This window comes from Ursus arctos, unplaced genomic scaffold, assembly GCF_023065955.2.
Source record: "Ursus arctos isolate Adak ecotype North America unplaced genomic scaffold, UrsArc2.0 scaffold_10, whole genome shotgun sequence".
Lineage (NCBI taxonomy): Eukaryota > Metazoa > Chordata > Mammalia > Carnivora > Ursidae > Ursus > Ursus arctos.
The window spans coordinates 52,727,578-52,740,976 of NW_026622764.1; the positions used below are offsets into that span (position 1 = coordinate 52,727,578).

General features: G+C 33.9%; 1 protein-coding gene across 4 annotated transcripts in view; it reads right to left on the reverse strand.

Annotated features, from left to right (window-relative positions):
• Window positions 1–13,399, reverse strand: part of TSC22D1 (TSC22 domain family member 1) — a 131,447-nt gene that overhangs the window by 86,873 nt on the left and 31,175 nt on the right. Inside the window, exons 2-3 of one of the 4 annotated variants that reach the window (XM_057308482.1) lie at window positions 12,091–12,247; window positions 517–11,199 (exon numbers count right to left, since the gene is read on the reverse strand). The exons of 1 other annotated variant lie outside the window; for it this stretch is intronic. In XM_057308482.1, the coding sequence (XP_057164465.1) occupies window positions 11,182–11,199; window positions 12,091–12,247 (175 nt within the window). In that variant the 3' untranslated portion in view covers window positions 517–11,181. Of the gene's footprint in view, window positions 1–516; window positions 12,261–13,399 lie in introns of those variants that run through there. 2 more of the 4 variants (XM_057308478.1, XM_026493311.4) reach the window with 2 other exon arrangements.

Here is a 13,399-nt window from a genome sequence, read left to right on the forward strand (position 1 = left end):
GACTGGCTTAGCTGGAAGAGCATGCAACTCTTGATCTTGGGGTTGAGTTCAAGCCCCATGTTGGGTGTAGAGATTACATAAATAAATAAATAAATAAATAAATAAATAAATAATCTAAGTTTGTAAAGGGAGAAGAGGTTAAAAGAAAAGCTAGAGCACTGAGCACTGAACTACTTTCCATAGTTGGATGAAAGAGTAAGACCAGCAACAGCAACTAAAAAGTAAAGGCAGGGAGGAAAACCAAAAGTATATGCTGTTATGAAAGTAAGAAAAGGGCATTTCAGAAGTAGAAGTGTTCAACCACACTGAATTCTGTTAAAAGATCAAATAAAAAGGTGCAGGTATAAGTGTTCGGTGGATTTGACAAGAGCGAGGACCTGGGTGAATTTGACAAGAGCAGTCCTAGTGGTATCAGATGCAAAAGCCAGACTGGAGTAGATTGAAAAGTAAATAAAATTTGAGAAACTGTAACATTATGAGTAGACAATAAGAGTGAACAGATTGCAGAACTTAGAGGGTGGGGAAAGAATCAAAGTTCCTTTTCTTAAGATGATATATGACTACATAACCAGATACACTAAGGATCCAAAAGAGAGGGAGATTTGCTCATAAAAAGAGAAAATACTAAAGCCACAAAGTCCTTGACAACATGCAAGAGATACATCCAGGATCTAGAGGACAAGGAAAAAAGCAAAAGACTTTGAAAAGAGGTGTACAAGGGTACAAACATCTTAACTATCACCAATGCTTGGGAGATGCATGAAATTTAGTACGTGAAATGCTCAATAGGATTAAATGAACCAAATTAAATAACCGCAATGGCTTAGAAGTCTCCCAGTAAGGCACCAGTACTTGTGTAAGGACACAAACCAAACTGAAGGCAAACTCGAGTATTTAAAAATGCTCAGTGACTTGCAGTTTCCAGTCCAAAAAGTAAAAGTTGTCACTTCTGAGCCCACAACAAGAAAAAAGCTAAACTGAAAATCAACACCTCCTCTTCAATCCATCAAAGAACTGAGGTTACAGGACCAACGACCAGCTCCAAAGCGGAAGGACCTGGCAAATACAAGTAACAGCAGCTTTCCCAAGAAACCACCACTGGAGCCAGCTGGGTAGAAACACATGAATGGAACTAACTGCTAGAAACAGAGAGCACATAAACTTGAGAGATTAAAAACTCCTGGGAAATCAACCTTATGGGGCCTCTTATATTTTCAAGAATTTTATCTCCAGAAGCCCCATCAGGTTTGCAGGGTAAAGAACACAGTAAAATCTCTACTGCTGGAAGCAGAAGGAGGAAAAGTAACCATTTTGAAATATACCCAGAGCATATGGTTCTCCTTAACAAAGCGCTGCCCACAAGGAATATTATTTTATCAAAGCCTAACAAAAAGGAGAAAAGGAAGTATCCAAATCAGGCCCTTTCTACCCTTCAGTTCCCATAAGGGGAAAGGGGGGCACTTGTGAAGGTGAAAGCCAACAGCAGAGTCCACTAAAAGTCTGAGACCTAATGAGAGGACCACAAAGCACCTCCCTTAACCCCACATCTTACAGGGAATTACTAAAAGAAAGGCAAGGCTCAGATACTATTTATAAAGGAGTCTCTAAGAAATCCCAAAGAAAACAGATTGGTCAAAAAAAAGCATATTAGAGGTAATTTCAGCCTCTGACACATACGGGTAGAACAAACAATAAACAGACTAACACCTACCAGATCAACATAAAACCTCACTACAGACCTATTTGCCTAAGTTCCTTTTCCAATACAGCATGTCTAGCATTTAACAAAAAATGATAAGGCACTCTAAAAGTTTAAGCGCACACACACACACACACACACACACACAAATCTCAATACACAAAGCAAGCATCAGAACCAGATTTGGATATGGCAAATATGTTTGAACTACTAGACCAACAATTTCAAATAACTAATAATATACTAAGAGCTCAAATGGAAAAAAGGAATAACATGCAAAAATAGATGAGCAATATAACTCTAAGAAAGAATCAGAAAGAAATGTTAGGATCAAAATCAAATCAGAAATGAAGAATACACTTCATAGGCTCATAAGTAGACTGCACATAGCCTAAGAATCAGTGAGCTAAAAGACATGTCAACAGAAACTTCCTTAACTGAAAAAAGAGGGGGGAAAAGGTATATCCAAAAGCTATAGGACAATTTAAAACAATGTGGAATACCAGGAGGAGAAAAGAGAAAGGAACCAAAGAAATATTTGAAAAAAATAAATGGGTGAGAATTTTCCAAATTTTTTAACAGACAATAGAGCACAGATCCAGGAACTTAGAAGCTCAGAGAATATGACACAGGATAAATCCAAAATATCTACACTTAGGCATATCACAAACCATAGAAAATCAAAGACAAAGGAAAAATCTTCAAAGAGGCCGGAGGTAGGAGTAGGGGAGAAGAAACCTGACCTATAGAGGAATAAGGAGAAGAATTACATCAGATATTTCTTCAAACATCATACAAGCAAGAAGACAGAGCAAATAAAGTAGTGAAAGAAAAAAAAAAAAAAAAACACCTACCAATCTAGAATTTTGTATACAGCAAAAGTATCCTTCAAAATTAAAGAAGAAAAATAAATTTTCTCACACAAAAATGGAGGGAATTTGTCACCAGTGGAACTGCCTTGAAAGAAATGCTGAAATAAGTTCTCCAGAGAAAAGAAAGATTTATATAGGTCATGGATCTACAAAATTTCCTTTCAGAAGAACATCAGAGAAGTAATTTTCAAAAGGCAAAACAAAATATTTTCTTTTTAAAACTCCAAATTGATGTTAACACAGTTTGTTCAAAATGACAGCAACAATATTTTGGTTGATTACAGCTTATGGAAAAGTGAAATAAAGGACAGCAATGTTATAAGGGATGGGAGAGAAAAAGCAGTGAATGAAGTGAAATGAAGTGGTATGTATTATTTGAAGATAGATTAGTTATAAATGTATACTGCAAACTCTAAGGCAACAACTAAAAAAAGTTTTAGAAGTATGCTGAGAGAGAAAATAGAATTATACTCAAGATCAGAAAAAAAAGGAGAGGAAGGCAAAATAAATTTTAAAAGAATAAAGGCAATGAAAAGTTACAAACAACATTAATCCAACTATATCAATAATTGCTTTAAATGTAAATGGCTGAAATAGATCAATTAAAAGACAAAGACTGTACCAAGTGGATAAAAAAAAAACAAGACCCCCTTTAAATATAAAGTTATATGATTAAAGTAAAAGGATAAAGAAATTACACCATGATAACACTAATCAAAATAAAGATAGAATAGCTTCATTAGGGGCGCCTGGGTGGCACAGTTGTTAAGCGTCTGCCTTAGGCTCAGGGCGTGATCCCAGCGTTCTGGGATCGAGCCCCACATCAGGCTCCTCCACTAGGAGCCTGCTTCTTCCTCTCTCACTCCCCCTGCTTGTGTTCCCTCTCTCGCTGGCTGTCTCTCTCTGTCAAATTAATAAAATCTTTAAAAAATAAAAAAAATTTAAAAAAGAATAGCTTCATTAATTTCAGGAAACGCAGACTTCAGAACAAGAAAAAGTTACCAGGGATAAAGAGAGTCATTACCTAATGAAAGGATCAATTCTCCATGAAGACATAACAAGCCTTAATACACACTAGCCTAACAATAGCACATCAAAATATATGAGGCAAAAACTGATAGAACTAAAATAAGAAACTGATTAATCAATCCACTATTATACTTAAAGACTTCAACACTGTTCTATCCCTATCAGTAATTGACAGATCCAGCAGGCAGAAACTCAGTAAGGACATAGTTGAACTGAATAGCACCAATCAACTGGACCTAAGTGACACCCAAAGAATACTATAACCAACAATAAAATGTGCCTTCTCAATCTCACATGGAACACTCACCATGATTAAGGGCTATAAAACACATCATAAAAAATTTAAAAGAATAGAAATAATACTAAGTATGCTCTCAAACCAGTAGTGGAATTAAAGTCAATAATGAATAACAAATATTTACAGGTAGAAGGAAATCCCTAAATACTTGGAGATTAAACAACATACTTCAAAATAACATACTGGTGTAAAAAAAAAATTCTCAAGAGGAATTTTTAAATATTTCAAACTACAAGATGAAAACACAACTTATCAAAATATTGGGATAGTGAAAAAACAGTCTTTAGAAAGAAGAGCAATATAAACCTAAGGCAAGTAGAAGAAATAAAAATTAGGGCAGAAATCAATGAAACTGAAAGCTGTAAAATAGAGAAAAAAACAAAACCAAAATCTGGCTATTTTATCAATAAAATTGATAAATCTATGGCCAGGCTAACAATTAAAAGGAAAGAAGGAACAACTAATATTACAAATGAAAGAGTGATCATTACAGCCAGTCCCCTGGACATTAAAAGGCTAACAAGAAGTATTGTGAACAACCCTATCGCCACAAATTTGAAAACTTAGATGAAATGAACCAATTCCTTAAAGGATACAATCTGCCAAAACTTACACAAGAAGAAACAAACTGAAGAAGGTTATCTGTATTAAAGAAATTGAATCAATAATTAATAACCTTCACAAACAGAAAGCACCAAGCCCAGATGGCTTCACTAGTGAAATCTACCAAATAGTTAATGAAATGATACCAACTTTCTGCGATCTCTTTCAGAAAGTATAAACAAAGGGAACAATTCCTTGTTCATTCTGAGGCAAATCTAGTATCAAAATCAGACAAAGACATTACAAGAAAGGAAAATTACAGATCAGTACCTCTCATTGTTTCAAAAATATTTAGCAAAACCCAAAGAACTGTATGACACAAAAGTAAATCCTAATGATGTCTATCAATATTAGTTCATTAATTGCAACAAATGTGCCACACAAAAGCAAGAGGTTAATAAGGTAAACTACGGGAGGGAAAATAGGGTATATACTTGGCTGGGGGCGGGGATGGGCGGGACTCTCTGTACTTTCTGGTCAATTTTCCTGTAAAACTAAAATTATTCTTTTTTTAAAAAATCAATTTAGAAGTCCATACTAAGTAAAATATCCCTTTTATCTACCTTAAACACTGATGTTCTATAAAAAAATATTCCTGAGAATATGCATTCTTTTTAGTAAAGATATTTGTCAACCAATGGTGAAACAGTATTCTATTTTGACAGATCTTTCGAATGCCATCTTTCTTGCTTACTGATTATGTGCCCTTGGGCAGATTTTGAAACCCCTGGGCTTCAGCATGTGTGTGTGTAAAATAAAAAAATAAAAAATAAAAAATCACCTTTCTCACAGGTCAGTTGGATTAAATTAGGTAAATACACATAAAGAGGCTGGCCAAAGCTGAACAGAGCAGGCATGTGTGTGCTCTTTTCTCCCTCATTTGCCCTAAAATTCTAACTCAGGTAGGGTACTACACCCCATTTTAAACTAGTATTTCTCAAACAAAGGTAAAAGTGTACCTGTGAGGTACATGCAACCATTAAACAAACACCTTGTGTCTTACAGGAGCTCAATTTAAAAATTGGGGTGAAAAATGCTAAATATTTAATTGGTAATATAAAACACTGTTAGGTTAAAACACTGCTCTAGCAGAGTATTTGCACTATACTTCGAGAGGCAACAGAAGGACTATGCCTTCCTTACAACTTAGGCCACGTTCTCAGATTTCCAGGGCAGCTATTTCACCATCTTCCGCTGTTTGGGATATATCCCAAACCTTTCCACTGAAGCAGCTTTTTGTTTCTAATTTTAATTATGTTACTAAACACAAGTTGATTTTCTTCTGTCAGTCACATGTCAACAGTTTAGCTCCAATGGGCCTGGTTACCCTTAAATTAGCAAGGACAACCTGAAAAATAACATTTCACATTATACAAGTCATTTAAAATGGAATTGATAGCTAATCTGAGTCAGAACTAAGCAAGAAAAAAATGGAAGACTGTACTTCTTTTAAACTATGACTTCTCAAGTTCTTACATATTCGTTTTTGTTTCTTTCCCATGGAACTGTACACATTTGCCTGTACATAAAGACTACTAAGACTAATTTTTAGATAGCAAAATATTTTGCCTATCTCCATGGAACTTTTTTGTGCACCAAATTAAGCACCTTACTGGATATGTAAGGATAAATAAAGTGACGCGAGTATTCTAGGGCCAACCAGGCTGAACAATCCTGGACTGTGTTGGCTCAGTGTCACACATTCAGCACAATGATAAACTGAAGCATGTTCAGAGAAGACCTAAAAAACCTTCAAGGATTTCAAAACTAGGTGACATGAATAAGGGCAATAAAATGGACGTGCTTCATCCATTTAAAAATAAAAACAAGACGGGCTTGAAATTATTACAGCTATCTTAAAACATCTGGAGGCTGTCATATTTGAAGGAAATCAGACTTGCTTTATGTTGTCCAGAATGAGGATCAACATGAGGAGGCAGCACAGTCCAGATCTCTGAGCTTGCGGTCAAGAGCCTTGAGTCCTACAACTGTGTCTCCATCGTGTGGTATTAGAAATACAGGAGATACTCCTGGATATTCATTCCTTTGTATATAAAATGAGAGTGCTAAACCAGATAATGTCTACGGTAATTTTCAAATAAAATTTGACATGGAAGCAAATCCTGGATCAACTTCTCACCATTTAAGCATTCTGAACATGAAATCATCTACCCTCATGAAGTAGGGAGTTCTCTCTCTAGTTCACATATCAACATTATCACTTGCTCTACCATAAAGGTGAAAGTGGAATAGACAGCCAACTATTGTAACTAAACACCAAATGTCCACAAGCTGGTGTTCTTAGAAGAAAAATTAAAAGATAGGATGGAAGATTATTGTGGTTTCTAGGTTACCATCTATTGAATAAACTATACTAGTATTTCTAGGGGAAAAAAACTAAATCATTTTTCTAGATTTGTATTGAATATTGCATTTTCCTTTGATTCTAGATATACTAAATAGTATATGCTAACACTTCACTCTATGAACCTACTTAATATTTCTCAGAGAACAACAGCATGACTTTTTTCTCTAAATGATTTTATATACTAACCAACATTATTTTTAAGCCTTAGATAACAAACTCGCCTAAGTTACAGCATAAATGAATGCTTTTAAAACTCTCAAATTAATCTCTCAAACCAAGATAAACAGTACAACTCTTTTCTAAAATCTAGATATCATGTAACTAAAACAGGCAAGATGAAGCCAGACAATAATTTCATGGAATATGTACTCAACTTTTCATACAAAGTATAATATTTTAATAGTGCTCAGAGCTTAAGAAATACCCAATTAAAAATGAACGATAAACAGAGAGCACAGGTAAAAGATACCCTGAAATATAGGAGGCTAAGTACACCAAAGGTACAATGTCTGTGGATATCTGTATCTAAATGCACTTCAAAGTCCTACAAAAACAAATTGTGGTTCATCTTTTTCTCTTTTCTCGGAGAGATTTTTAAGAAAAATTATTTTCCTAATTCTACATCTGTCTGAAAATCCAAGGATATCTGTTGTAGTTTGACTTTACCATCAGACATTACGTTGAACACATTTAACATTTTTCTTCCTATGCCATACCTTACCTCTTGAGTAGAGATCCCTTTGATCATAATTCCTGAAAACTCCGAAGCATACTTTGAAGTTCCCTAACATTTTTACTGCAGTAATCTAATTACCTTAGATGATACTAGTGGAAAAGAATTTTAGAGCACCTATGTGCTTAGCTTTGAAAACAAAAAATCTTTCAACATTTTAGGACTACATTAATATGCAATCTTTTTAATGGGAAATAAAAATACCTGAATAAAAAGCAAGAAATTGCTTAGGACATCGAAGCACTGACATTTTGCAATTGTCTCAATATAGCAAAGTAAAATAAGAATAAAATCTGAGCTCATATTGACAACAAACTGTAAGGTCAGTACTTTGTCAGCCACACTGCTTATGTGACATTTACTTTTTTTAAACAAAAGCTATTTTGTCTCCTCACTAAAGATAAAACAAAATTTTATACTATAGTTAATCCAACGAATGATGGTGAAACAATAAGCCTAGGTTCTCATACCTCAAAGATATAAAGGTAAGCCATGTTTAACATTCTGTAATGTTTTTATTTTGAAGACAGTGTAAGGAAGAGTCCACATAATAAAAATTAAAGTACTTAAAACTCGCATTTCACCATTATTTTTATAGTATGTTTGAAGTTTCTGGTACAGAATTTTTATTTAACCCCCCACACCCCACTCTTTTATGCACATATATTAAAGCTTATAAATTTTTTGTATTCAAGTAAAAAATATAGCCTTCCATTGAAATATGTCTGTGAATCTTTTAATGGCTTTAATTCTAAAAACAAAATTTTATACACAGAATCTTAACTCCTTTTCCAAACTTACCAGAGTAATAAAGCAAAGGATTTTAGCTTCCTTCTACCCCCGCAACACAGTAACTATTCTAAATCATAATTTCCTTTTTATTTTTTCAGAGTATAATTTCTTTGGGGAGCCAAACAGTTTCATTTTAATACACAAGTTGTCATTAATTCAACTTTTATTTCTTGCCTAGGACCCCATCACAATGTTTTTAATTTTTGGAGTCCACTTCTTACATGTTTTCTTTGAATTAAAAGAGAAACCCCTCTTGCTTCTAGCAGACTGCATAGAAAAGGTAAATTGTTCCGTGGCTTCAATTAAAGTTTATGTAGCTATAAAGAATCATAAAAACCAAGTTTTATCCTTTTCCATGTTGTCTTGATAAGGTTAAAAGCAAGAGGCTCTGAAGTCAAGATTTCTCCTTCTGTGATTATCTGTTCAAACAGAACATTAAAATATGAAATATTTTTCTTCTCCTATTAACAGCTCTTGTGAATTGGGTAGTTCTCCAATAGGCCATTATTTCCAAATGTTCTTTTTCTGGGTCGAAGACTTGTCTTTTATCTGCTATTTTGTAAGGAGTTATATTTTGATCAGTCTCACTTTAAAAGATTTGACTGTCTTATTCCTGATATTTACAATATTTGCTCAAGAGTTTTAATGGTTTGCAAAATGGACACACCAAAACAACATCTAGAAAGAAAGAAAGAAAGAAAGAAAGAAAGAAAGAAAGAAAGAAAGAGAGAGAAAGAAAGAAAGAAAGAAAGAAAGAAAGAAAGAAAGAAAGAAAGAAAGAGAAAGAAAGGAAGAAACCCCACTTCCGGAAACAAAGATGAAGCTAATCAGGAAAATGGAAAAAAAGACTAAATAAATAGGTCACCTATTTCATACATTTGGCACTGGGTGACCCAACGAAGAATCATTTTAATTTACAGTTTTTTAAAAAATTTTTTCAAAAAAGGTTAACATACACAAGAATAGGATATATATTCAGAAATACTTAGAGGAAGACACATAAAATTAAAATACACTTAAAAATACTGTTGTTTTCATTGTCTATTCCTGAAACAAAAATAAGCCATTTATCAGTAAGTGCATTTTTTTCATGGAGAAAATATTTATTAGTTTTCAAATGATCACATAATACAAATATTACACAATTAGTCATTCTAGGAAAAAAATTAGCTTATACTAATAATCATAAAATAAACACTGAAAAATATAGGATTGCATAGTGACACGAAATATTAAAAAATCTGAAAGGAAAACGTATCAAAATAAAAGTTTAAATAAACAAATCAGTTCACATTAATATACAAAAAGTTTCACTTTTAAATAGCTTTTAGTGGCATGAGGTGAATGGAAATGCACTTACATTTCTTTTGCACACTTTAAGGAACAGAGCTAAAATTTAATCAAAGCATGAGGTTAAGAGATTAAATCACTTTTCATCTTTAAAGCCAAAACAAAAAGCTAATAATCGCACAGGCCATAAACTGGTTGATACTGTGGTTCAAAGAGTTCAACTTAATTTCCAAGCAAATTTCACTTTTATTTCCCGAGTTCTTTCTAAAATGGTGGGTATCTTTTAATTTATGTGTTTGTAAAGACTGTCTTATTCATATTTAACAACAAATCAAGCATAAAAAGCTATAATCATTCATGGGGATTCAGAGCTCCCTATGGAAATTTTAGTTCAAATTGATCTTTTAAACTTTTAAGTACTATACAAAAATTTATAATTAATGAGGGAAAAAAACAGGTCTCATGGAAAGAAAGACTAAAGGCCAGGTTATAACTTAGTAAGTGTGGTTCCTAAGACCTTCAAGATCCCTAAAACATTTTAGATGCTTCCGAACTCTAGAACTTCTACTCCTAAAAAGTATACCAAATAAACTGGCAGCATCAGGTAACTTTTAAAAACTTCTTTAATAGCTTTTGACTGACCAGTTAATAGGTACCAAAGAGAAAAACAGAAACATTTTGATAACTCCTTCCATTTGGGTAACTATTCTGTAATACTTATTCACATGTAAAGGCTTATTCTAATACTACTAACTGCCTTTGCTCTATAAAATACTTCTTCATTTCAGTATCATTCAAACTTTAGTATGCCTTCAATGCAGAACAATACCTCAAATTTAACAGGTATTTACTATTATAGGAAGACTGACCAAGCTACTTTGATCTCAAAAGATGTCTCCTCTACTTCATACTGGAATCTTTGTTGATTTGACAAATAAGAATTAAGGCTCAAGACCAGAAAAAGATAAGCTAAAAGACTGTATTCTAATACTAAAAGTAATTTGGGAATAATTAAGAAGTTCACCTTGTATTTACTAGTTTTCAGTGTCAGGCAACAAAAAACAGTTTCAGATGTTTTTGGGATCTCCTGTGATACTTAAAAAAAGGGGGGAGGTTGCCTGCTTCATTAAGGTGATCTTCAACCCCACAAATCTTAAGTGAAACAGAGAGCTGCTTTTAAAAGAAAGGAGTCTCTCATACTTCCTCTATTTCAGTCTTCTGAACAGAAAAGAATATCTGCATGGCCATGTAAAACTCCAATCTGAAAAAATTATTTCATTATTTGAGCCTTTCCATTTCCAGACCAAGAGTACACCAGAGTAAATCTTAAAGTTTATAAATGACAAGATCAGGTGGCTCTCTCATCCTTGTGTCTTCTAGAAATATTGCGTGGCTCCGTTCACCACTGCCTTCCAAACTGCAGGTGCTGCATGTGTGACAGATATCATCCATGAAGGCTCTGCTAGAAGAGTTCCTTTTGCTGAAGAAGTATGATGTTTACCAGTTGAAAGAAATCTGGGCAATTAGAGAACAAATAAACCGGTCTCCCATTATCAAGATACCTGGAGTCACAGAAGGAATCCACCAAGGAAAAATGAAAACTTGCCAAAGACACCAAAGTTCACGTTCTACCCATTGTAGATGATAAGAACTTCCTGGAATCAAATCCTACCCTTGGCATCAAAGAAACTAAGAGAAAACTATCTTAATGCCATGGGAAACATCTAGGACAAGGCTCTTTTGCCACAAATAACATTAGACCTAGGGACTGGAAAACTACTTATGAGTATATATTTAACATAGCTTTCAGGGATAATATATCCTGAAACTTATCATCATTCACATTTATCTTATTGAAGGATGAAGCCTCAATTTGACAGTAAAACCATAACGGTACTATTATCACATCTTCTAAAAGATCTAATTAATATGAAGTCCTAAAGTTTGAGGTAGGAAAAAGACCAAAAAGTTCTAACAGGGTAGGATAACACCTGGACATCAGACTGTATAAATTAGGAGAGTTCAGATGTCCAGCTTGCCCAAAGATGAAATACAAAAACTTCTTAATTACTGGAATATAAAAGAGCACTTTTAGAAGTCCACTAATACCATTAAAGGTTAAAATGGGCAAATATTCCTTCTTAAATTTCTGTGGACTACACAGGCAGTCACCAAATCTAGTGCCCCCAAATCATCCACTGCTTTAATTATCTGGAGAGAAAATTAAGTAAATTGTAGGTCTCTTTTTTGAATGGGCACTAGTTAGCATTCTTAGAAAAAACAAACAGATTGCAGCCCCACTTGGTTCTTATATGAACCCAAGGAGTATACCAATAGAATTAAATGGGCAATGGAAGGACACTCCAATCTATAAATAAACCCAAGTAAATAATGGAAAGCACCCACTTGTTTATTATCCTTTCCCACTCTCTCCAGAAGCTGGATATTCTGCCTCCAAGGGTTCAGTGGAGAAAGTGGACCCCTGACGTCAAAAGCTCTCCGTGGTCTTGGCTGTATCTGTGGTTCTAGGATCACTCCTTGCACCTCTGGTAGGAGAGAAGCACTGAAATAGAGAGCTGAATATAGATTTAAGAAAAAATTCTTATTAAGAAATTACATTCTCTGGTCATTTGAGTTTGTAATGACTTATCCTCAGGATAAAAAGGAGCTACCTTTGGGCATACTTTCTTTACTGCCTTTTTAATTTGAACTTTAGAAATCTGTTACCACAAATGATTAATTCTTCAGTAACTATTAAGAAGGGACCTATCTTGGTGTAAGCCATAACATACTCTGTGACAAACCACCCAACTTCGAGTGGAAGACTGAATCAAAAAATGATAAATTATGACTAGAAATAAGAGCACAGTTGTCTTAAAGGGACAGGGAAAGGCACTCGACCTCAGATATATCAAAGGAGGAGGGCCAGTTAATTCTTCTGTCAAAGAGAAGAAGATGGATTGAAAAGGAGAAACAGAATAATCAAGCATATTAACAGAAATACTACTAAACTTTGGGAATTGTCTAAGAAGCTGAGTTTGTTCTCATTTTTAAGTCTTCAGTAATTAAAAGAATTAATCAGACTACAGTCCCATATTATAGCAATACAAAGCTAAGCCTAAATTTTATCAAGTTATGACTACTATCACTGAAAAAGATTTATTCTTCAAGCACTCATATTTAAAAGTGGGAGGGCAGAATAGTGGACATAGGTAATACAATCTAAAAATCTTTTTTAAATGTATGATCATTTGGTTTGGGGTCAAGAAGGACCAGGAAATAAATCATTAATGGCTACAATGCAGAAATTAAAGCAGTAAGATACACTCAAATAATAGATGATGATAAAGATACTGAAAAATAGTTTGCTTTATTATAGGAATAAGGTAAATAAGAGAAGGAAGTTCAAAGCACATAGCATCTGATCAAGGAAAAGCTGAAAGGAGAATAAGATAGGCAGATATGTATTTAAAGTTATAGGGACTGCAGAATAAATTTTAATAGTGGAAAACAGATCAATTATACTTTGTGGTACAGAGTGATACGTCCCTATTAAATTTCAGATCTTATTCTAAATAGAAAGGTGCTGCACATTCCTGTTGTACAGAACACAGTCACACTATACCATTTCATGGACAGGTTATATTTGGGATAAATTAAGAAAAAAACACTAACAAATAATTTCTCTCACGCCAACTTGTTATCAGAAGGGTTC